This window comes from Carassius carassius, unplaced genomic scaffold (assembly GCF_963082965.1).
Source record: "Carassius carassius unplaced genomic scaffold, fCarCar2.1 SCAFFOLD_99, whole genome shotgun sequence".
Classification (NCBI taxonomy): Eukaryota; Metazoa; Chordata; class Actinopteri; order Cypriniformes; family Cyprinidae; genus Carassius; species Carassius carassius.
The window spans coordinates 85,480-107,200 of NW_026775011.1; the positions used below are offsets into that span (position 1 = coordinate 85,480).

Here is a 21,721-nt window from a genome sequence, read left to right on the forward strand (position 1 = left end):
ATGTCAGACAATGCATTATATTCTGCTTTTTTGAGACTTTTTCCAGATTAAAAAATATGTAGTTGGTGCATCCATATCACGCACTGACAGAAACCGTGACCTTATTAGTGCCCCCTTAGCTTGCACCTGCAGAAGAGAGGTAAGAGCACTCTTTCTCTCACATAAGTTCTCAGTCATTACAGCATCTGGTTGCAGCAGCAGATTCGCTGTAATCTGCACTATTTCCTTCTCTAAATCGTTGATTTTTCTCTTAATCTGTGTTGTAGAGAAAGAAAACAACTGCTGACAAAAAATTCGAATTTGTGTTTTTCCCAATTCCCACCACTTAATTAAATTTTCATATTCACCTTTCTGGGAAACCCAAAAGTCCCAAAAACATTTAAATCTCTCAATAAAATCTTTCTCCTGTAATAAACGTACTTTCAATTTCCAGTAAGGACTTTTGCACTGAGTCTGTGACAAAGTTAAATTACAAGAAACAAAATGATGATCTGAAAAAACACATGGAACAATGTTCGCAGCCAAAATTCTATTATTAGTTCTCTTACAAACATAGAATCGATCTAGTCTAGCTGCACTTATTCTCCCTTGTGAAATTTTTACCCAAGTATATTTTTTTACATTTGAATTCCTCTCTCTCCACACATCCAACAAATTGTTTTGAAAGATAACCTTTTTTAACAAAGCAGGCGATTCAAAATCTGGTTCAGTATTATTTCTATCTAATGTTAAATCAACTGTGCTATTCCAGTCACCTCCTACTATTAGAAAATCATCAGCGTTTACATTTCTCAAATATTCATTCAGTCTTTTAAATAGAATTATTCTATCTGCACTTCTGTTTGGAGCGTAAATATTAACAAATATAAAATTATATTCATCAATTTTTGTTTTTACAACAAGAAGGCGACGTTTGACAGTATATCTACATTGAGGTAAGGTGAAAAAAGTATGGCTACCCCAGCACTTAAATTGGTTCCATGGCTTAGAGAGTAACTGCCCTCCCAACACAATCCCCAATCTGCCTCATTATTCTCATCACTATGAGTTTCTTGTAAGAAGGTTACATGCGATTCTTTAAGCTTAAGAAACTCAGTTAATAAACCTTGTTTTTCTCTATTCCTCGCTCCATTAACGTTTAAAGAACTAACTTTTATGATTTGCATGATAGAGGAGGGAAAGAGAAACAAGAAAGAAAAAAGACAGAGGAAGAAAAAAAAAATAAGAGCAGCACCCATCACCATGTGAACCTACTTATTTTTTCTCTTTCCTTTTAAACTTTTTCGAAATACTGTAGCCAGTTTCTTCAAACGAAATCTTTTTTGTTTTGATATGACGTCACAACCTACACTTTTCTGAACACTCATAACTGACCTCAAAAATTTGGCAGCATCAGGAAAAAACTTCAGGACATCAACTTTCTGTCCTTTTGTTTGATCCAGAAAGTAATTAACTTCTTCCACAGAATACAAATCCCCAGATGATTGACTCAACTCAAACTCAGAAACTTCTGAACAACTGTCACTATCACATCTTGATTCATCTACACACACGTCATCATCATCGTCATTCTCAACACACTGTAAACCACTTCCACTAGCCTTTTCAATTTCCATATCCTTGCCACATATAGAGCTCTGATCAGCTCCTTCTAAAACACCAAGCACTTTAGGAAAAGAAGAGTCACTCACCTCTGATCTTGATAACGGCTCCTTATCTGACTCAACCTGTCCTTCTGAACGCTCTATGTTCTCAAGCGAGTGAATACGTCCACTGTTGGTTGGGCTTTTCTCTTGAGTCTTCTCTATTTGTTTTTCATTCTGTACTTTTTGTTTTTTACTTTTCGATTGCGCCGACATCTCTTTTAAGAGCGTGGGTCGTTTTCCGGCTTTGTCAGTTTTACCGCGATCCGACTGCACTCTCGTTTCATTGTTTTCAGTCTCTGCACTTTTCTCCTCGTTTTTGTCTCTGTGAGGACAAAACAATTTTTTGTGGCCTACGTCCCCGCAATCAAAGCATCTCATACTTTCTGTAGTTGCAAAAATCATATAAGAGCTTTCGCCGTGTTGTATACGGAAGGACACTTCCAAAAACTTTGTCGGTGCTTGCAAAAACATGAAAACCTGTCTCCGAAAAGACGTTACGTGCTTCAGTGCGTCGTTCTTACAGCCAAGAGGAACAGCTCTAATTGTACTTGCAAATTTGCCAAAACGACTTAGTTCTTTTATAATCGCTTCGTTTTTAATGAATGGGGGCGCATTCGAGATTATGACACGCGTCGCAGGTGAACGCAGAGGTGTCACCTGCACAAACGTGTCCGACATTTCGAGACACCCCTCGCTGCATGCTGTAGCACGATGACGTATTTGGATCTGATCCAATACGTAGTGGACGCTGTTACGCGCATGCGCGGTGGGGTGTTTTGTGACGTCATATGCATGCGCCGATTGCGCACTAGTAGAGAGCATCGACAGTATATAAGGTAGAGAGTTGGTGAACAATCGCACTTGCTTTGATCTTCTTTGAAGAATCTGCAGAAAAACGATGGATTAATTAACAATATTGATTGTATATCGGTACTTCGGTAGGTAATTCATCTTTGGAATCTTTATGTACTGTTTTGTTGTTTCAACATGTATAGTCTTGTGTAGTGTTATGTATCCATAGCGGTATAACGTTAAACGTGTTTAGCTGACATGACTTTTAAAGATGATCACAGTGATTCTCATTTTAATCTTATACTTCAGACCATAATACCATATGGACAGACTGCAGGGCTAATGTAAAATTAACATGATTTTGCTCGGTTACTGATTATTATTTATTTGTTATTGTATTGTTCTAGATGAATGTCTTTAAAAAGGGCAGTTGCCCTGTAATTTCAAGGTGCACACGGTGCTGTAACCTGTATCACTGTCCTTTTTGTGAGACGTACAAAACCACATCACAACTGTCCATTGATTGCCATGTAGAGAATCATCTAAAATTGGCAGTACATCATGATGGTGAGTATAATTTCACCTCTATACAATACTGATATTAATTTGCTTTATAAAATTTGATCAGAGTAATGCATGTGTGTATTCTGTGTAACTTTTTCCCCCAGATTTTGTGATTGTTAAGTGCAATTCACACTGTAGGGAAAATGCATTTTTCACTGCTGTTACTGTCCTGCTACAGTAATAAGAAAAGTGCAGTTAATTACTCATTTTAAAAAATGTAAACAAAAGTTGGCATTTCCTGGCCAGGAAGCTCAGTCTCCACTCCTGCATAGCCCAGCAGCCACTGCTCGACTTCCAAATATTTCGGCACAGACTTCTCATGTCATTACACAGGCGCCTCCCCTGTCATGCCCCATGGCTATCCGAACATCTTCATCTCCAGTTACATCAGTGTTTCGGTCTCCACCAATGACACAGTCTTGGACAAGTCCCTTATGTCTACCTTTGCAATCTGGGAAAAGTCCCTTATGTCTACCTTTGCAATCTGGGACAACTTGCCCTCCTTCTGAAGCTCAATTTTCTCTTTCTGCATCCACCCAAGTATTTCCATCTCCGACTACTTCTGCTGTCCATGTTCCACCAGTGCAACCAACAGTAAATCGTCTTCAACCAAAGAAGAAAAGAATTAGATGTGATCATTGTGATATGGAATTGAATAAAAAAAACTTACGTGTTCACATTAGAAGAAAGCACACCACAGTTAAAGAGGCCATCACATCAGAACGACATCTACTTTGCCAGTGCATTGACAGTAAGCATGGAATTTTTGCAGTGGCAAAATCTTTCAGTGCACCATCTCTTCCCATCCATGTTCAAAAAAAGATTTGGGGTGTAAACAACAAAGTTATGTGTGAACTAGACCAATGCAATGCCAGTGCTGAATTTGCTCAAAGGAGTGGCCTGAAACCATTTGAGTGCTGCCATCTCATGTCTTTAGCTTTCTGTCCCAAAGATGATGGCAATTCTGTTAATCTCAAAGAGGAAGCCCTAACAGAGATGGTGAAAGAAAAATGGTTTGGAGAAAGTAGGAAAGATGCATGCATCGAAAGGCAATGCATGGCAAACAAAGAAGATGTGCCACTTTCTGTAGAGATCACATTTGCTGGGCCCTCAACGAAAAAATATATATCAGTGTATGAGCCAAAAATGTCTTATTACTGTAGACTTGGAAGAGTTACTGTTGTATATGACAGTAAGAAGATAACATGGGCCTGTCCATGTAATAAAACAAAACAGTCATGTATTCATAAAGCAATAGCTAAATGGCATTTATTTCAAAATGAGAGAGCTCTATTCCAGAAGGTGAAGACCACCGAAAGGATTGATTCCATGCAGAAACCTCAACCGCATCCTGAGAGTGTGGATGACTGTAGAGATCGTCAGTACCCACCTAATGATGATGGAATAGAGAGGATGGTACGCTATTTTTTGAAAAATAAATCTCTACCTGTGGACTTTCCTGAAAATTTGGTTGGTGGTCTACAACATGGTAGTGACTTTAGACACCAACTAATTCCTGAAGAAGCGTTCTGCTCCGAATGTGAGGGTAATCATGTTCTAAGTGACCCAATTATTATAACCTCACGAGCAAAGATTCTGACCTTCACTGGGGTAGTTGAAGGTAAATATTGTTAAATAAAACATTCTATTTAAAGAGTGTACTGTTATTTTGTGTTTAACTTTTCTGCTCTCAATTTAAGGAATTTCAACTTACTACAAAGTCTGCAGCAACTGCAGCATGATGTACAGGTACCAGGAATTCACTGATGGTATCCATAACTTCAATGACCACCTTCTGCTTTCTCTACACTTGTGTCTGATTTTTCGCAATGCTCTTCATGTAATATGTACAACTACTGATGTTAATATTGTTTCATGTAATACGTGTTATGTCATGTAACATTTTTTTTTTATATACTCTGTGAATATTCTTAGAATCACACTGCTGTTAGCAGAGTAATGAGCATACTTGAAGCCACTGCCAAAGCAAAATTTCCCAGCAAAGACACAGTGCTCCATGGTTACCTCCACTTTGAAGCCTTGAGCAGCCATGACTATTCTTACACATGCATCAATTGTGGTTATCACCCCAAAGTGGTGATCATGGATCTCCACAAGAAAGGAGTCTTCAGTATTCCTTGTAAGTATGTGTTGTGTACATTGTATTAATTGCTTTCTAAAAACAGCATGTTCCTGATTTGTGAATTTGTGTGTTGCAGTCAGTGAAATAGCCACACCACCATCAGAATTCAAGGGTGATACAAACATTGTCTCTTTTTGGGAATCCGTAACGATGGAGATGATTGGCCGGGGATTTCTTTCAAGTTAGTTATTTAATGTGTAATATTATTTAGGTCTGTGTAACTAAAGAAATTCTTTAATGTACTTGTACACTCTGTATTTCTCTTAAGGTGAAAGTACGTCCCAGTTATGATTCCTGGGCTCCTTGGATTGGACCTAATACCCGGAATTCAGACATTGTTCTAAACACTGAGCATGCAAAACTACAAAAAACAAAGTCCTGTGATGTTCCAGATCTTGACGTCACAGAGGAAAGGTTAGGTGGTGAGCTCTTTAATCTTAAGGTAAGAACAAATTTACAACATCTAATTACGTTTTGCAACAATTTTGGTTTTAACCAAAGTCAGTCATATGTTTCGGTTGATGCAGTGAGGAAGCTGTGCAAAGAATGTGGATTGGACACAAAGGGATCAAGGATGGATCTTGTGTTACGTTTGCGGACGGAGATGCAAAACCGCTCAGCGTACGACAAAATCTTCCAGCAGATTTGGGGTGCCTCTGGTAAATTACCTGACTCTTATCACTTAAATGTCTATGTATATAATAATAATAATATATTTTAATAATACATAAAGTTATAGCTTTAATTAAAAAATAATAATAATGTCCCAGGAGTTTTAAATTTATGTTGATGGACATTTCATTTTCAGCAATAATGCTTTCATTGGCAGATAAAAAATTTCGTTTGCTGTAAGAAAATACTTGCAATTTATTCATGGGTTAATTAATACTGTTTAAACTTGTCTCTGAGTCAACCCACTGACAAAATGTTGGTAAAAGTAGGTAGATTTACTCAAAATTTACGAGTATGGTATGAAGAAATTATGAAAACCTAGTGAAAAACTAAACTAAATTATGAAAAACTAAGTTAATAGTTGAAGTGTTACTTGTAATTTTTGTTTAAGTAACCATTGTAATGATTTTGTCATTTTCTAAACTGTACTTTCTATAAATTGTACTTTTGTACTTTTCTCTTAGGTGGCTGGGCAGTCATTACATGTCCTTGTGGAGTAGTCTATTCCATCAAATTCAACATAAGAGCAGAGTCTCCCAGAGACTTTGCGGACTTGCTGCTGAGTTGGAAGCACTTTCCTAATGTTGTTATATACGACTTTGCTAGAGGACTTGCAGCACACGTTAATCTTCGTGAAGCAGATTCTATACCTTTCAGTCCCCATGAAGGGAGACTTGCTGAACCAACTACAGCCAATATCCAGCTAGCAAAAGAAGGCAAGCTCAAAGTTAATCTAACATGGTTGAAAAATAAGAAGGAGGAGGAGGATACCAACTGCCATCCTTTGACTGGATCATCAGAGCATTATGCTTTGTATGACAGATTCCACGAATTCAATACAAAAGACCCAAGAGATGCTCTTAGGAGAGTCCAGGTAGTCCCAGAACTTTGTGGCTGGGTAAATACTCAAACCGCAGAGCAACTTTTTGCTGCAATGCGCAAAAACAATTATTTCCTTAACAGGCTCACGCCATCAGGACACACATTTTTGATGCGCAACATCATTCACCATTATAACATCGCACAGAATAAAAACATGGAGGACAGCCTGAAAAAAGTTGTATCACCTAGTGATCAGTTAACCTTCAATGATTATGGTCAGATAGTACTTGGTAAGTTTTTATTATTTTTACATCTTACAATGACCAGTAATTTTGTCACATATTGTAAAATAGATTTTTCTTGTCCTGTATGTGAAGGTACGCCTCCACAGTCCTTAAATGATAGTAAGAGACTCTAATGTGATATTACACAAATAGATCCAGTACACTGTAAGTAATGTCATGATAAACACTGCACTTGTAAAATCTCACATCACTTAGCACAGTTGGGTCATAATATTTTGTCTCTTTTCAGACCCCAGCCGGGGTTCATTGATGGACTTGACAGCCCTACGAAATGTGCAGCCAAACAGGGCATGCTGGATGCATCCACAAAGCAGTGACCAAATTAAGATGGTATGTTGAATTATTTTGCATTTTCATGCAAAGTAATCATGCTTACAATTGTTTTTGTTTTTCTAGATAAAAAATGCTTTAAATGAAAAGGAATCACAACAACAATTTTTGGCTCAAGTAGGAGCAACAATTCTGGACAGATCAGATTTTATTACCTTGGGCCATCCAAATGATGTTGAAGGGACTGTGAGTTTTATCACATGCACAAAAATGTTTTTGTTTTGTGAATGAAATTTTTTTTTAATCTCAAATTACAGATTTTGAACGCCTGCCTCTCAGTTGTCAGGGATATTGCTGACTTAAAGGTAATTTTTTCCTGTCTGCTGTGTGGAACCTTTTTTTTTTTTTTTTTCTTTTTTTAGGAAAGTGTGTATAAGTGATCCTTTATATGCAATCAAATTAACTGTAATTTTAAATGGTATCTACCAGAACATAAAGGTCCATTGTTTTAGCTCATATGTGACAGTGACATGGTTGCCACCATTCTGTGCAGACCCTTCAGCTAACTTACCTGTAAGTATGACTGAAATTTTAATAGAAGTAAACTAGGGTCATTTTAGGTGGTGTTTAAAAATGTTTTTTGTCTGTATTAGGAACATATAGCAAGATGTGACTTCATCTTACTGCCTTCTTGGGCTACAAACCATCGGATGATATGTGTAAGTATTTTATGTTTAAATGATCAGTTCTCCTTAATGCAAGTAACACAGAGATATTTTGACATAACTAATAATTGTATCTTCCAAGAATCACTTAATAGAACCAGTTTTACAGATCATGAAACCAAAAAGCAGAGAGATGTATTTGCTTGATTCACTGTACGGCACTGACTTCAGCGATTGCCGTTTCGTTGGTCCCTACAGGTTTTTTCAGAAAAATATTAAGAGTTCAAAATTAGTTCAGGATTATGGTAGTTCTGTTTTTGTGCCATACATCCATTTGCATGCATTTTGTTTTTTTGTTTTATGGCTCATTTTTCAATGATGCTTAAACTATTTACATTTACCTAATCGCTGGAATTCTATTATAGTTTATAGATAAAATTGTTTAAACAATGATAAATGAATCAAATATGTTTGCGGTTGTTCCACCCCAGTTTGTTTGTTTGTTTATTAGCATTTTTATTATTATTTTTTTTAATCCATTTTTGTTTTAATTGTTGTTGTGGTTTAATGCTTTGTAGAAAACTTGCACAGCAACTAGATCCTGGGCCGTGGAAGGAGTATGGACGTGATGATCTCAAAGTAAGCAGTTTTCTTGTTGCCATAACTAAATTCCATTTCAGATATTCAAACACAGTTTATTTTTGAATAATTATAACATGTTTATTTCAAATGAACTCAACAGGGTGCTCCAAGGCAGAATTGTTGGAGGTCTCTTTGATTTTGCTGAGGTGAGCTATCAAAACTAATAATTTTGGAAAAAGTATATTCTCAAAGGGTGATTTACATTAAGCATATTTTCCAGTCTGACATGGCTGCAGTAAGGAGATGGTGGTGCTTGCTCCTGCTAACAAATTATCCCGTCAAGTAAGCCTATTTGCAAGTACTTCCAATAAATAAAACACATTTATTAGTATTAGTAGTTGAAGGAGGAGTAGAAGTAGCAGTTTTTTGTCCTCTCTTTAATTATGTTAATTTGCACAGTATTTGGTATTTTATGGTGTTTTTTCCTGTGTGGAGTAAGTACTTGCTAGGCAAACTGTAGTTCACTTGTTTTGTTTCATTTTCTTTTCTTTTCTTTTCTTTTCTTTTTTTCTTTTAAATGTACGTACATGTCCTGCAAACACTGAAGAGCAAATAAGGGGAACCTTATGTACATATCAATATGGAAAAAATGAGTCATTAAAGAATTCCTAATGCTGTCTTTTTTTTTTTTTTTTGCATTTTTCCCTTGAATGTGTACTGGTATGTTAAGTTGTTTACAGACCATATTGTATTGTAGCTTTAGGATTAAAATTACAGAGACAATCATTTTTGCTTCCACTAAACAGCAAATATGACCTGAATAAAATAAAATTGCTTAATTTTAAAATGTTCTATATACACGCATTAAAAAAATACTTAATCACATTTATGTAAATAATTATTCATCAATAATTACATATTACTATTTATCAGAACTACTACTACACAGGTTAGAACCATAGGTTAGAAGGTTAGAACATCTCGATTCAATATTGAGCATACATGTCACTTAAGACTAGCGCATGCGCATTATAATCCAGCGATCGTTACTGCGCATGCGTCTATGACGTCGCCAAAACACACCTCCATTCACTACGTATTGGATCTGATCCAGCTACGTCATCGTGCTACAGACTGCAGCGAGGACTTCTTGGACATATCAGTTCCACTCACTACAAGCACATTCACAGAGAGAGAGAGAGAGAGAGACAGACAACAACACAACCCTTACGAAAATTAACATTTTAATATTTAACTATAAATCCAGAGAAAATGGTTACTATTGTTTAACTGTGGTAACCAAAAATATTAAATTATTTTACAAATGTATTTATTTAAAAATAAATACAAATCCATTTGCAAAAAAACGTAAACAAAACAAGGTTATTTTACTTTTATATAGGCTAATAAAAGCATGGTTAATTTTTGTAAGGGAAAAACATGACTCGTGTACAGTATTAGGATTTTTCTATAAAGATATTGTAGTATTGTAGAGTATTGTATTGTAAAGTATAGTTTTGTTCAATCTTGAGTATTAAAGTCATGAGAGAGATGGATAACAGGGCAAAATAAAGAGACTGAAGAGAAAAATGGAAGTGAAGGTGCAGTTCAGGAGAGAACTTTTAATTATTTTGCATGTCCCCAAATTAAAGATTTAAACCTTTTTTATGTCAGGTCCATACAAAAAATAGTTTTGTCCATGAATTTGTTTGTATGAGTTTGAATTTTCCAGTCTGAATTTGCCTCCTGTAAATTAATAGATGATGCTGACCCTCAGAGGACCCCAGATGATCCTAACCTTGAATCAACAAACAGAACTAACAATTATTGCTACATGTGTGACTGCATCATATAATTACTATTAATTAATAATATTGATAGTTCATCATCTAGCTGACTACGTCTTGTATTATTATTATTATTTTTCTAAAATCCTGTCAAACGTGCACAAACTACTAGCTACTACTAAATATTGTAGAAACATAATTTTCTGTAAAGTTGCTTTGTAATGATTTGTATTGTAAAAAGCGCTATACAAATAAACTTGAATTGAATTGAATTTTCAACCTCTGCTGCCTCAATATAGGAGTACACGAGCACATTTCACAAATTTAGAAAAGTAATCAACAAGTACTCAAAAGTAATTAGTTACATTACTTTAATAAAGTAATTGAAAAGGTTACACTACTATTACATTTTAAACAGGGTAACTTGTAATCTGTAACCTATTACATTTCCAAAGTAACCTTCCCAACACTGTTGGTTACGTTCTTTTACACATACTGTACTTTCAAACTGTACACAGTACTGTAACATCACAATGGTATTTCTTTACATATACTTCACAGCACTACCCGTTTTTGTATAGTAGTTAGTACAGTAATATGATACAGAATCATGTGACTCACACAGAGTAGTAACTTGAAGATATACCTGTTCTCCAGTCAGAATGTCCTTATTATCAATGCTACTGTGTAGCGGCTGAGGTAACGGTTTTCACATTCACTGAGGTAACGGTTTTCACAAAGATCACATTTGATCTTTACCCACAGCCTCCCTAGTGGACAGGCCATGATTCATCACATGTTCCACCAGAGTATACAGCCCTGATGTCATCTGATACAAGTCTACGCACTGGTCCTCATCTTTGTCTACATCCTCTTCCACATCCGACTCCTCTCTCTCTTTGTCCTCCTCTTGATTGGTGATTTCATTTTTGAACAAAGTGTCTAATGTAAGAAAATGCGTGTAGTGTTTCGCAATAAATGTGTTACAAAATTGCAAAGCTGACAGTGTGTTTAAGGTATGCCTTAGGTATTGAGGCTTTGGTCTAAGCATTCGGTTTTAGTGTATAAGCAATGGGCAAAAACTGTACAATAACATTTTATTTCTGACAATGTATTGCTTGTGAAATGTTTGCTATATACATACATTAAAATGAATTTCAAAGCCTTTATTAAATTGGTCATTAACATTCTAAAAAAAAACAAAACAAAAAAAAACACTAACCCTTCTGTTTAAGATCATGTAATGACAAATGTATCACATTACACTACTTTATTACAACATTAATGATAATAAATGCTATGGTCACGCAGGTTTGTTCAGGCATTAAACTCGTGGCCACGGGCAGGACCGCTGCTGGCCCAACGGGCGCCCTAAGCTGAACAGTATTGTTGTGCCAAAAAAAACCCCCTACCATAAGGGCTCAAAATAAAACTTTAATAAAACACGTGTGCTTATACATTTATTTTATTAGTTTAATTTTTCTTAGAAACTGGGACCGTGCCCCCTGGAGTTGGTGCCCTACATAAACTGCGTACTCTGCGTATAGGGAGCGGCAGAACTGGCCACGAGGAACAGATGTTGTTCCCTCAACACACGAACTCAAGGCCACCACATTTGATCACATTCCCCTGAATTAATATCTCGTGGCCACAACAAAACTAAGTGAACCGAACATGTCCCCTCCCGTAGATTCCCAAATATTTCTTAAAATTTCTAGTAATTGTACAGGCTTTGAATTTTATTTAGATCAAGAGTATTGTAATTAGCAATTCATTTCATTTGGAAGCGGATTTATTAAAAATGACAGCATGAATTAAACTTTCTTAATCCATAAAATCCATTTAGACATAGGCTTAACTTTATATTAATTGTGCACCAGAACATCATTTTGCGATTTGAGAAGTGCATCTCCTGTGATTCATCAAAGCCACCAGCATCAAGGCTCAAACTAATGCATGACTCCTTCAAGCTGTAGGTAATGTGTGTATGACTCTGATCAAATTATGAGATAATTATTCCTTCACGAATTAATCTCTAAATGAGGTGGTGTCTATTATTATAGATTATGCAACATTTTAATTATTTATAAAATAATACTAAAATACTTATTAAAAAAAAGTAGCAGTGGCTTGGACAGATTTTCGGATTGCAATCAAATCCTGTTTATGTGAGATAAGCCTGATCCTGAGCAGGTTTGAGCTGTTGCTATCACAGCAACTCTAGGATGAGCTTCAGAGAACTTAATCTTGGAACATGTCAGATCCCCAACAATAATATAGAGCGCAAGAAGAACAGACCCCTGATCAAACAACTGAATCAGCAAACACCAGGGGCCTGTACAGGGTACCTCCCTGAAATGACTTTTTGCAGGTTGGGATGTCTGTTTACTTCTCACGAGAGATCCAGTGAGATTCAAAACTGAAGGTTAAAGGTTTTGCTAAAGGTTAAGAGATTGAAGAATATGACAAATTTAAACTAGGGGTTGAACGACTAGTGATTTTTTTTTATTTGACTTTTATTTGATGAAAGTCAAGTCGAAGTCGACTAGTCGCTGATGACGTCATTAATGAATGATTGGAGTGTGATTAATTCTACCTGGCAGCATCTCTACTAGTGAAGCTGTGGGATTAAGTTAGTAAGAAATAAATTATAGAACTTTTCAGTTTCTAAGCAATTTTACTGAGAAATCACAGAACAGAGTTGACAGTACATTTCCATGTCGAATGCTTGTGTGCACGTGAGATCTGCACGTGACGCCTGTGTGTGTGCTCTACAGTGCAGCAGCGCATTAGATTAACTAATGAGAACAGTGATTTCATTTAATTTGGAGCAAGATAAACTGGGGGAGTGACTTTGTGTCACTTCTCTCACATCTGATTGGTCCGGCTTCAGTTTGAGATCTCTAACCCAGAACATGAGCTGCCCCGGAGCAGCTGAAAGTGTTAATCGAGGTCTTCTGGAGCGGCTGCTAAAGCTTCTGAGCAGGTGTGTGTGAACAGGGCTGTAGTAAACACCACTGCAATTTTTATGATCACTTGAATTTTTTCACGATAAACATTGTATTCAGATAATGTCAAGCAGAATATGTCTATATCTATATCTAACTACAATCCTTGCAGGTCATTTCTATCCCTGGTCAGTGATGTGATAACTGTTAAGTGGTTTTATAGAGTGGAAAAATGCTGTCTGAGGTTTTTCAGGATCTGCTGGGTGTCCACGTGCTCAGGAAAAGCATCCTCTGATTTCTGAGCAGCCATGTAACTACTCTGAAGATCACCAACCTTCAAGTCACAAAGAAAGGTCAGTTAAAATACAATAATAAAATACTGTCATTAAAGCAATGATAGAAGCACAAAGTGTTGAGACATACCTTATCAGAGAGCGTGGCAAAGTTAAAATGTGGCTCATACATGTGAGGAGACAATGAAGCAGCAGTCTGCAGAAAAGCTTTCGCCTGTACCAAAACAAAAGACTTTCATGAGTCCAGTTGCCCATCCTGATCCTAAAGGCACATGTGGGGTGTGGTTGGTTGGTGGTTAAAGTAGTGTGAAAATAATATTTTTACAGCATATCGATTATAAACTTAACATCTAGCACAGTTTTATCATAGGCAGAATGCAAAATGTTTCAATACAAGCATTTCAGTCAAATGTAATTTAAGCAACATTTCAAACCTTTAACTCCCAGGGGAAAATCCACCCATTAACAGTTTAAAAGTAGCCATAAGAAAACGTACAACACAAAGTATCTCATGTGGGAAACATTTAAATGTGCGTAACTAATGTAAATCAAGCTAGCTAGTATGCACAGGCCACAAAGTGTTGGTGAAATAACACATTAGCGGACCAGAGGGAATAATATGGATTTTTGCACAAAATATATTCAAGCACTTTCAAGGACCTGTGTCAATGTATGCTTATTTTCAAAAACTTTCCAGGGCCTTGAAAAATTTTGTTCAGGTTCACAAACTTTCAAGGATTTCAAGGGACCAGCTGTAGTTCTGGAGCCTCGGTCATATACTGAACAACACCACATCATTCACAGCAGTGTTAACTCAGCGCTAGAGTTACTCTCATTATCTGCGTGTGCTTTTAAATGTTTGATTGGTGTGCAGGTCTGACCTGTGCTTGTTCTGAGTGATGCATACACCCGATAGCAGCAAAAAATACTCTGGAAGTCTCTGTGGACCAGCAACTGTTCCTCAAAGTAGCATTTATGTTCAGAAGAAAGAAACTTATTCAGGTTTGAAACCAGTTTTGAGTGAGTAAATGGTGGTATAGAAATAAAACACTATGAAAGAATTGACGGACAGCGGACAGAATTGTTATTTTTGGGTGAACTATTCCTTTAACGTTAATAAAACAACAAAACACAAAGAGAAAAATCACTCTCTGCTCTCGACTGAAGATGTTTAATACAATTGCTTTAGGAATCAGTTTATATAGTGTTTTATTTTTATATTTGTTCATTCAGTTTCTTGAATGCTCTGCTAAATACACCTACTGTACCTGAAAATAATGCTTTATATTTAAAAAAAGTTTGTTTCATTTGTATATTATGTGCAGTTCTAATGTATGTCTTTGTCATTATTTTGTCTTCGTTTTAAAAAAAACTAAGAACAAAGATTTTTATCCATGCCCTGTTTGGTTGAAATATCTGCTATTCTTTTTTTTTGTTACCTTGAAAGGCTTTATCTTAACGCCTGTAAAGCTGACATGTGCTAGTTTTGCCAGAAATATAATTATTGTATTTGTACAATAATTTTTACCTCTGTACGATGTACGATCAATAATGAAAAAAATCCTGTAATGTACGATAATTTCAGATCTTTATGAAGATTTAATTGATGGTAGTTGAAGTCATAGGGCTTCTTTACTCATACACGAAATCGGCTCATTACAGACACTTTAAATGGGTTCGTGTGCACCTCAGAGTGTGTTAAGAATGCAGGAGGGTGTCCTGCTTTAAAGCCAACGAGCAATAGTTGCGGTCCATGACAGAAAGAACCCCTTCAACATCTTTCAGCACGCAGGATTCCGATGACAGCGGCTCAGATGTTAACTGCACCACGCAGCAACAGCTCAATTCCGCCTACACTGGACGTAACAGAGCAAGTGTTAAAAATAATTTAAATATGTTTTACAATTTGCCGCGAAGCAGACAGTCACTGAAAATAATGGGTAAGTTATTTTGAAAGGGAGAGAGCGCACACACTTCTGTTGTGTGTTATTTTGCCGTGTTTCCACTGAAATTACCCGGAACATTTGTACCAGGAACTTTTTCCTCCCAGACCTGTTGCTTTCTGTGTTTCCACCGCGGTGTAAAGTACCGTGAAGATTAGGCAAATAGTCTGATGACGTAGGACTGCGCGAGTTTCTCAATACAAAGTACGCTGATTTTGGACTTGCATCCTCGGTAGTTCAGACTTTGCTCATTCGACTCATTCGTGTGATGTCCGCGACGACGCAAATCCGGTAATTCTGCTAACAGCCGTGTACTTGATAACATCAGTTAGCTCGCCTTGACTACTGCAATTTTCCTCACTGTACATTTACAATAAAACGAAATAGGATTCTTTCGTTTTCATTTAAACATAATAACAGCTGCAGAAATGTACTTAGTTCAGGGATATGGGTATATATACAGCCATTACAATGAAATGAAATATTATATCAATTTGCCTTTTTTATTTTCTGTTAGATTTATCCAAAACAAAATATATTTTCAAATTTTGGTAAGTATTCTGATTATTTTGTAATTTTGAATAGTATTTAGTATTAATCGTCCCCCCGATAGCCTCATAGACAGTAAAAGATTCCCGGCGAGCTTCTCCTCCTGTCCATACGGTAATTTCTCTACTGTGCGACAGAGAGTCGCTGGTTATGACGCAATCGTTAGCCTATATTTTTATTACAAAAACTGCTTCTACGGGACCATAACGTAAGATACAAGGTAATGGAGCCTTTTATAAATTTTCGTGTTTCTTTAGAAATAAGGAATGGACAAATGGAGTCTTTAAAAGCCTCAGATGTAAAGTTATTCGCTGTCAAAGTGATGCCAAAATGAATGGGAGTCAATGGAATGCTAACAGCAGGTGGCGGCGCCCAGGGGTGCTTCAATAAAGTATGAACCCTGCCCCCCTGGCCCAAAGTCCCTAGTTCCTGGGTAAAGTTCCTGCGGTGGAAACGTGATATTTGATGTTCACTCACTCAGCACATGCATCATTTGGATTAAAAATAACCATAAAAATAAGGTCATTTATAGGGGCATTCACTACAAACATCATTTATTTTCAACCTTGGAGATATAAGACTTTCTGGCGAAAGTGAATCTAGCAGTGTGCGATGCGCTGTACTACATGTCCCTCTCATTCTGCACCAATACAAATACATGCACGCATTGCTTACTTGAGTGTTTCTGCATTATATGAGTGGCTTTGGAATATAAATCCAAAGCCTGTGGGTACTGCGTTTGAGCTCCGTCACTATATTCTTTTTATTGACTATTTTTATCTTAAAAATAAATTTTATACACCGTTGTTTCCGTTTCTATAACGTGTGAATATATCCTCTATCGTATTCTACAACAAAAACAATCAGAGCGCCTCATTATCACTAGTTTTATTTTGATCTCCCGGGTCCGCTATTAGCTTATAGCCCGTTAGCATCAGCAGCGTTGTTGTTGCTAAACGCATTGCTAATACTCTATTCACACTTGCTTTAATGGCAGATTAATGTCTACCTTTGATTGCAGGTGAGGACACGTTCGAGCTGCAATCGGTGCAGCTGAAGCTCGAGGCCGTGGAGAAGCAGATTCGTGACCTGGAGGTGAGGCAGGCCCAGCTGAGAGAGCGGAGAAGTCCGGGGTAAGTATACAGCGCGCTGTTAACAGTCCCATCACTTCTACTCCGTGTGTTTCTCTGCACAGGCCCGGTGCATCCAGGACGCGATCTTCCCAGATGTCCTTCACTCCGGCGCCGAGACACCATGGACCCTGGGTGCATCCACAGCGGAGGACGTGAGCCAGGCCCTGGGCGACGACTTCTCCCCCTCCGGTCTTCGAAATCTCCACCCGGAAACGCTTCGCTCCCCTCCGCGAGACAGAACGCAATGCTGTGATCATCGGAGACTCTATCGTCCGACACATCCGTGCTACGTTAGCTGAAGGTAAAGTGCACACTCATTGTTTGCCTGGTGCTTGTGTTCTCGATGTTTCTGCGCAGATACCCGCGATCCTGAAGGCCGACGAGAGCCCCAGAGCGGTCGTGCTTCACGCCGGGGTTAACGACACCACGCTGCGGCAGACGGAGACGCTGAAGAGGGACTTCAGCAGCCTGATCGAGACGGTTTGCAGCACGACGCCCGCGGCGACGATCGTCGTGTCAGGACCACTGCCCACGTATCGACGAGGACACGAAAGGTTGTTGAATGAATGGTTGTTGTCATGGTGTAAAGAACAGAAACTGCTATTTGTTAATAACTGGAATCTTTTCTGGGAGCGTCCTAGGCTGTTTCGCGCTGATGGATTACACCCCAGCAGAATCGGAGCGGAGCTGCTCTCTGACAACATCTCCAGGACACTTCGCTCCATGTGACTAGTAAGACAATTCTCTAATAACTATTATGATGACTTTTGTTCCACCCGCTTAAATGATAAAAGTACTTTTGCTGTACAATCTATTAAGACTGTGTCTGTTCCCCGAATAGTGACGTCAAAATATAAATTTACAAAATGACGAAAACAATCTTTAAAGTTTGGGCTCATAAATATTAGATCACTCACACCCAAAGCAGTTATTGTAAATGAAATGATCACAGATAATAGTTTTGATGTACTCTGCTTGACTGAAACCTGGCTAAAACCAAATGATTATTTTGGTCTAAATGAGTCTACTCCACCAAACTACTGTTATAAGCATGAGCCCCGTCAGACTGGTCGTGGAGGAGGTGTTGCAACAATATATAGTGATATTCTCAAAGGTTTAACTCTTTTGAAATACTTCTGCTAAATGTTACACTGTCAGACATGCAAAAGAAATCTAATGTATCTCTTGCTCTGGCTACTGTGTATAGACCACCAGGGCCGTATACAGAATTCCTAAAAGAATTTGCAGATTTCCTCTCAGACCTTCTAGTTACAGTTGATAAGGCGCTAATCATGGGAGATTTTAATATTCACGTTGATAATTCAAATGATGAATTAGGACTTGCGTTTACTGACCTAATAAACTCTTTTGGAGTCAAGCAAAATGTCACCGGGCCCACTCATCGTTTTAATCATACACTAGATCTAATTATATCGCATGGAATCGATCTTACTGCTATAGATATCGTACCTCAAAGTGATGATATTACAGACCATTTCCTTGTATCGTGCATGCTGTGTATAACTGATATTAACTATATGTCTCAGCATTACCGTCTGGGCAGAACTATTGTTCCAGTCACCAAAGACAGATTCACAAATAACCTGCCTGATCTATCTCAACTGTTATTTGTACCCAAAAAATACACATGAATTAGACGAAATTACTGACAACATGGGCACTATTTTCTCTAATGCATTAGAAGCTGTTGCCCCCATCAAATTGAAAAAGGTTAGAGAAAAACGTACTGTGCCATGGTATAACAGTAATACTCACTCTCTCAAGAAAGTAACTCGTAGTCTTGAACGCAAATGGAGAAAAAGTAACTTGGAAGTTTTTAGCATGTATTTGTTTTTAGAATTGCATGGAAAAACAGTATGTCCAGCTATAGACAGGCTCTAAAAACTGCCAGGGCCAAGCATATCCACAAACTCATAGAAAATAACCAACACAATCCAAGGTTTAGCACAGTGGCTAAATTAACAAATTACAAGATGCCACCTGATTCAAATATTCCACCAACGTTAAATAGTAATGACTTTATGAATTTCTTCACTGATAAAATAGATAACATTAGAAATACAATAGCGAATGTAGATTCTACAGCGTCTAATACTTCAGTTTCATCCATCACACCCAAAGATAAATTGCAGTGCTTTACAACTATAGGACAGGAAGAGCTAAATAAACTTATCACTGTATCTAAACCAACAACATGTTTATTAGATCCTGTACCCACTAAATTACTGAAAGAGTTGTTACCTGTCGCCGAAGAACCGCTTCTCAATATCATTAACTCGTCGTTATCTTTAGGTCACGTCCCAAAACCATTCAAGCTGGCGGTTATTAAGCCTCTTATTAAGAAACCAAAACTAGATCCAAGTGAACTGGCAAATTATAGGCCTATTTCAAATCTTCCATTTATGTCTAAAATTTAAGAAAAAGTTGTGTCTGCTCAATTGAGCACCTTCCTGCAAAAAAAAAAAGATCTGTATGAAGAATTTCAGTCAGGTTTCAGGCCCCACCATAGCACAGAAACTGCACTTGTTAAAATTACAAATTACCTGCTTCTTGCGTCAGATCAAGGCTGCATCTCATTGCTAGTTTTACTTGATCTTAGTGCTGCGTTTGACACCATAGATCATGACATACTCATAGACTGATTACAAAACTATACAGGTATTCAAGGACAGGCTCTAAGATGGTTTAGATCCTACCTGTCCGATCGCTGCCGTTTTGTTTATTTAAATGGGGTGTCATCTCATTTATCACCAGTAAAATATGCAGTGCCACAAGGATCCGTCCTAGGTCCCCTTCTATTTTCAATATACATGTTGCCCCTTGGTAATATTATTAGAAAATTCGGAATTAGCTTCCACTGTTATGCTGATAATACTCAGCTATAAATCTCAACGAGACCAGATTCAACTTCTAAATTATCTAAGCTAACAGAGTGTGCTAAAAATGTAAAAGATTGGATGACCAATAATTTTCTCCTATTAAATTCGGATAAGACAGAGATATTAATTATTGGACCAAAAAAAACAGTACACAGAATCTTGTAGATTACAATCTGCAGCTAGACGGATGTACTTTTACTTCCTCTACAGTCAAAAATCTGGGTGTTATATTAGACAGCAACTTGTCTTTTGAAAATCATATTTCCCATGTTACAAAAACTGCATTCTTCCATCTTAGAAACATTGCCATGCTACGAAACATGTTATCGGTTTCTGATGCAGAAAAGCTAGTTCATGCATCCATGACCTCTAGAAAATTTCAGAAAAAGTTGTGTATGCTCAATCTAGCTCCTTCTTGCAAAAAAATTATTTGTATGAAGAATTTCAGTCAGGTTTCAGGCCCCACCATGGCATCGAAACTGCACTTGTTAAAATTACAAATGACTTTCTTCTTGCGTCAGATCAAGACTGCATCTCATTTCTAGTTTTACTTGATCTTAGTGCTGCGTTCGACACCATAGGTGATGACATACTCATAGACTGATTACAAAACTATACAGGTATTCAAGGGCAGGCTCTAAGATGGTTTAGATCCTACCTGTCAGATCGCAACCATTCTGTTTACGGGGAGTCATCTCATTTACCATCAGTAAAATATGGAGTGCCACAAGGATCCGTCCTAGGTCCCCTTCTATTTTATATACTTCTAAAAGACAGCAACTTGTCTTTTGAAAATCATATTTCCCATGTTACAAAAACTGCATTCTTCCATCTTAGAAACATTGCCAAGCTACGAAACATGTTATCTGTTTCTGATGCAGAAAAGCTAGTTCATGCATTCATGACCTCTAGACTGGACTATTGTAATGCACTTCTAGGTGGTTGTCCTGCTTCTTCAATAAACAAGCTACAGGTAGTCCAAAATGCAGCAGCTAGAGTCCTTACCAGGTCAAGAAAATATGATCATATTACCCCAATTTTACAGTCTCTGCACTGGCTACCTATTAAGTTCCGTATCAGTTACAAATTATCATTACTTACCTATAAGGCCCTAAATGGAACATAGATTACATCATAGAAAGTAACAGCTACACTCAATATTGTAATCCTAAAATTCATGTCGTACTTGCAAACTCTTTGTACGCATTATGGTTAATGCATGCTCGAGTAGTCGATTGTTTCTGACAGCGCCGACTAGTGGTTGAAGTAATCGATCACTCGACTAGTCTATGCAAGTCCTAATATATATATTTATACAGTACAGACCAAAAGTTTGGACACACCTTCTCATTCAAAGAGTTTTCTTTATTTTCATGACTATGAAAATTGTAGAGTCACACTGAAGGCATCAAGGGCTATTTGACCAAGAAGGAGAGTGATGGGGTTCTGCGCCAGATGACCTGGCCTCCACAGTCACCGGACCTGAACCCAATCCAGATGGTTTAGGGGTGAGCTGGACCGCAGACAGAAGGCAAAAGGGCCAACAAGTGCTAAGCATCTCTCGGGGAACTCCTTCAAGACTGTTGGAAGACCATTTCAGGTGACTACCTCTTGAAGCTCATCAAGAGAATGCCAAGAGTGTGCAAAGCAGTAATCAAAGCAAAAGGTGGCTACTTTGAAGAACCTACAATATGACATATTTTCAGT

General features: G+C 37.6%; 2 protein-coding genes and 1 long non-coding RNA gene across 4 annotated transcripts in view; 2 read left to right on the forward strand and 1 right to left on the reverse strand.

Annotated features, from left to right (window-relative positions):
• Window positions 1-2,816: 2,816 nt before the first annotated feature.
• LOC132134166 (HMG domain-containing protein 3-like) lies at window positions 2,817-5,436 on the forward strand. Its single transcript, XM_059546949.1, has 5 exons — window positions 2,817-3,005; window positions 4,703-4,842; window positions 4,938-5,142; window positions 5,222-5,326; window positions 5,414-5,436. The coding sequence occupies exons 1-5, from the start codon at window positions 2,846-2,848 to the stop codon at window positions 5,434-5,436; spliced, it is 633 nt and encodes a 210-aa protein (XP_059402932.1). The 5' UTR covers window positions 2,817-2,845.
• A 1,726-nt stretch (window positions 5,437-7,162) lies between these two features.
• On the forward strand, window positions 7,163-7,771 carry LOC132134173 (uncharacterized). Its single transcript, XR_009429413.1, has 3 exons — window positions 7,163-7,274; window positions 7,341-7,460; window positions 7,704-7,771. It is a non-coding gene; the product is annotated as an uncharacterized LOC132134173 (long non-coding RNA).
• Window positions 7,772-13,275: 5,504 nt separating this feature from the next.
• Window positions 13,276-21,721, reverse strand: part of ttc8 (tetratricopeptide repeat domain 8) — a 51,531-nt gene continuing 43,085 nt past the window's right edge. For both annotated transcript variants that reach the window (XM_059546955.1, XM_059546956.1), the window contains exons 13-14: window positions 13,620-13,703; window positions 13,276-13,530 (exon numbers count right to left, since the gene is read on the reverse strand). In XM_059546955.1, the coding sequence (XP_059402938.1) occupies window positions 13,414-13,530; window positions 13,620-13,703 (201 nt within the window). In that variant the 3' untranslated portion in view covers window positions 13,276-13,413. The remainder of the gene's footprint in view (window positions 13,531-13,619; window positions 13,704-21,721) is intronic.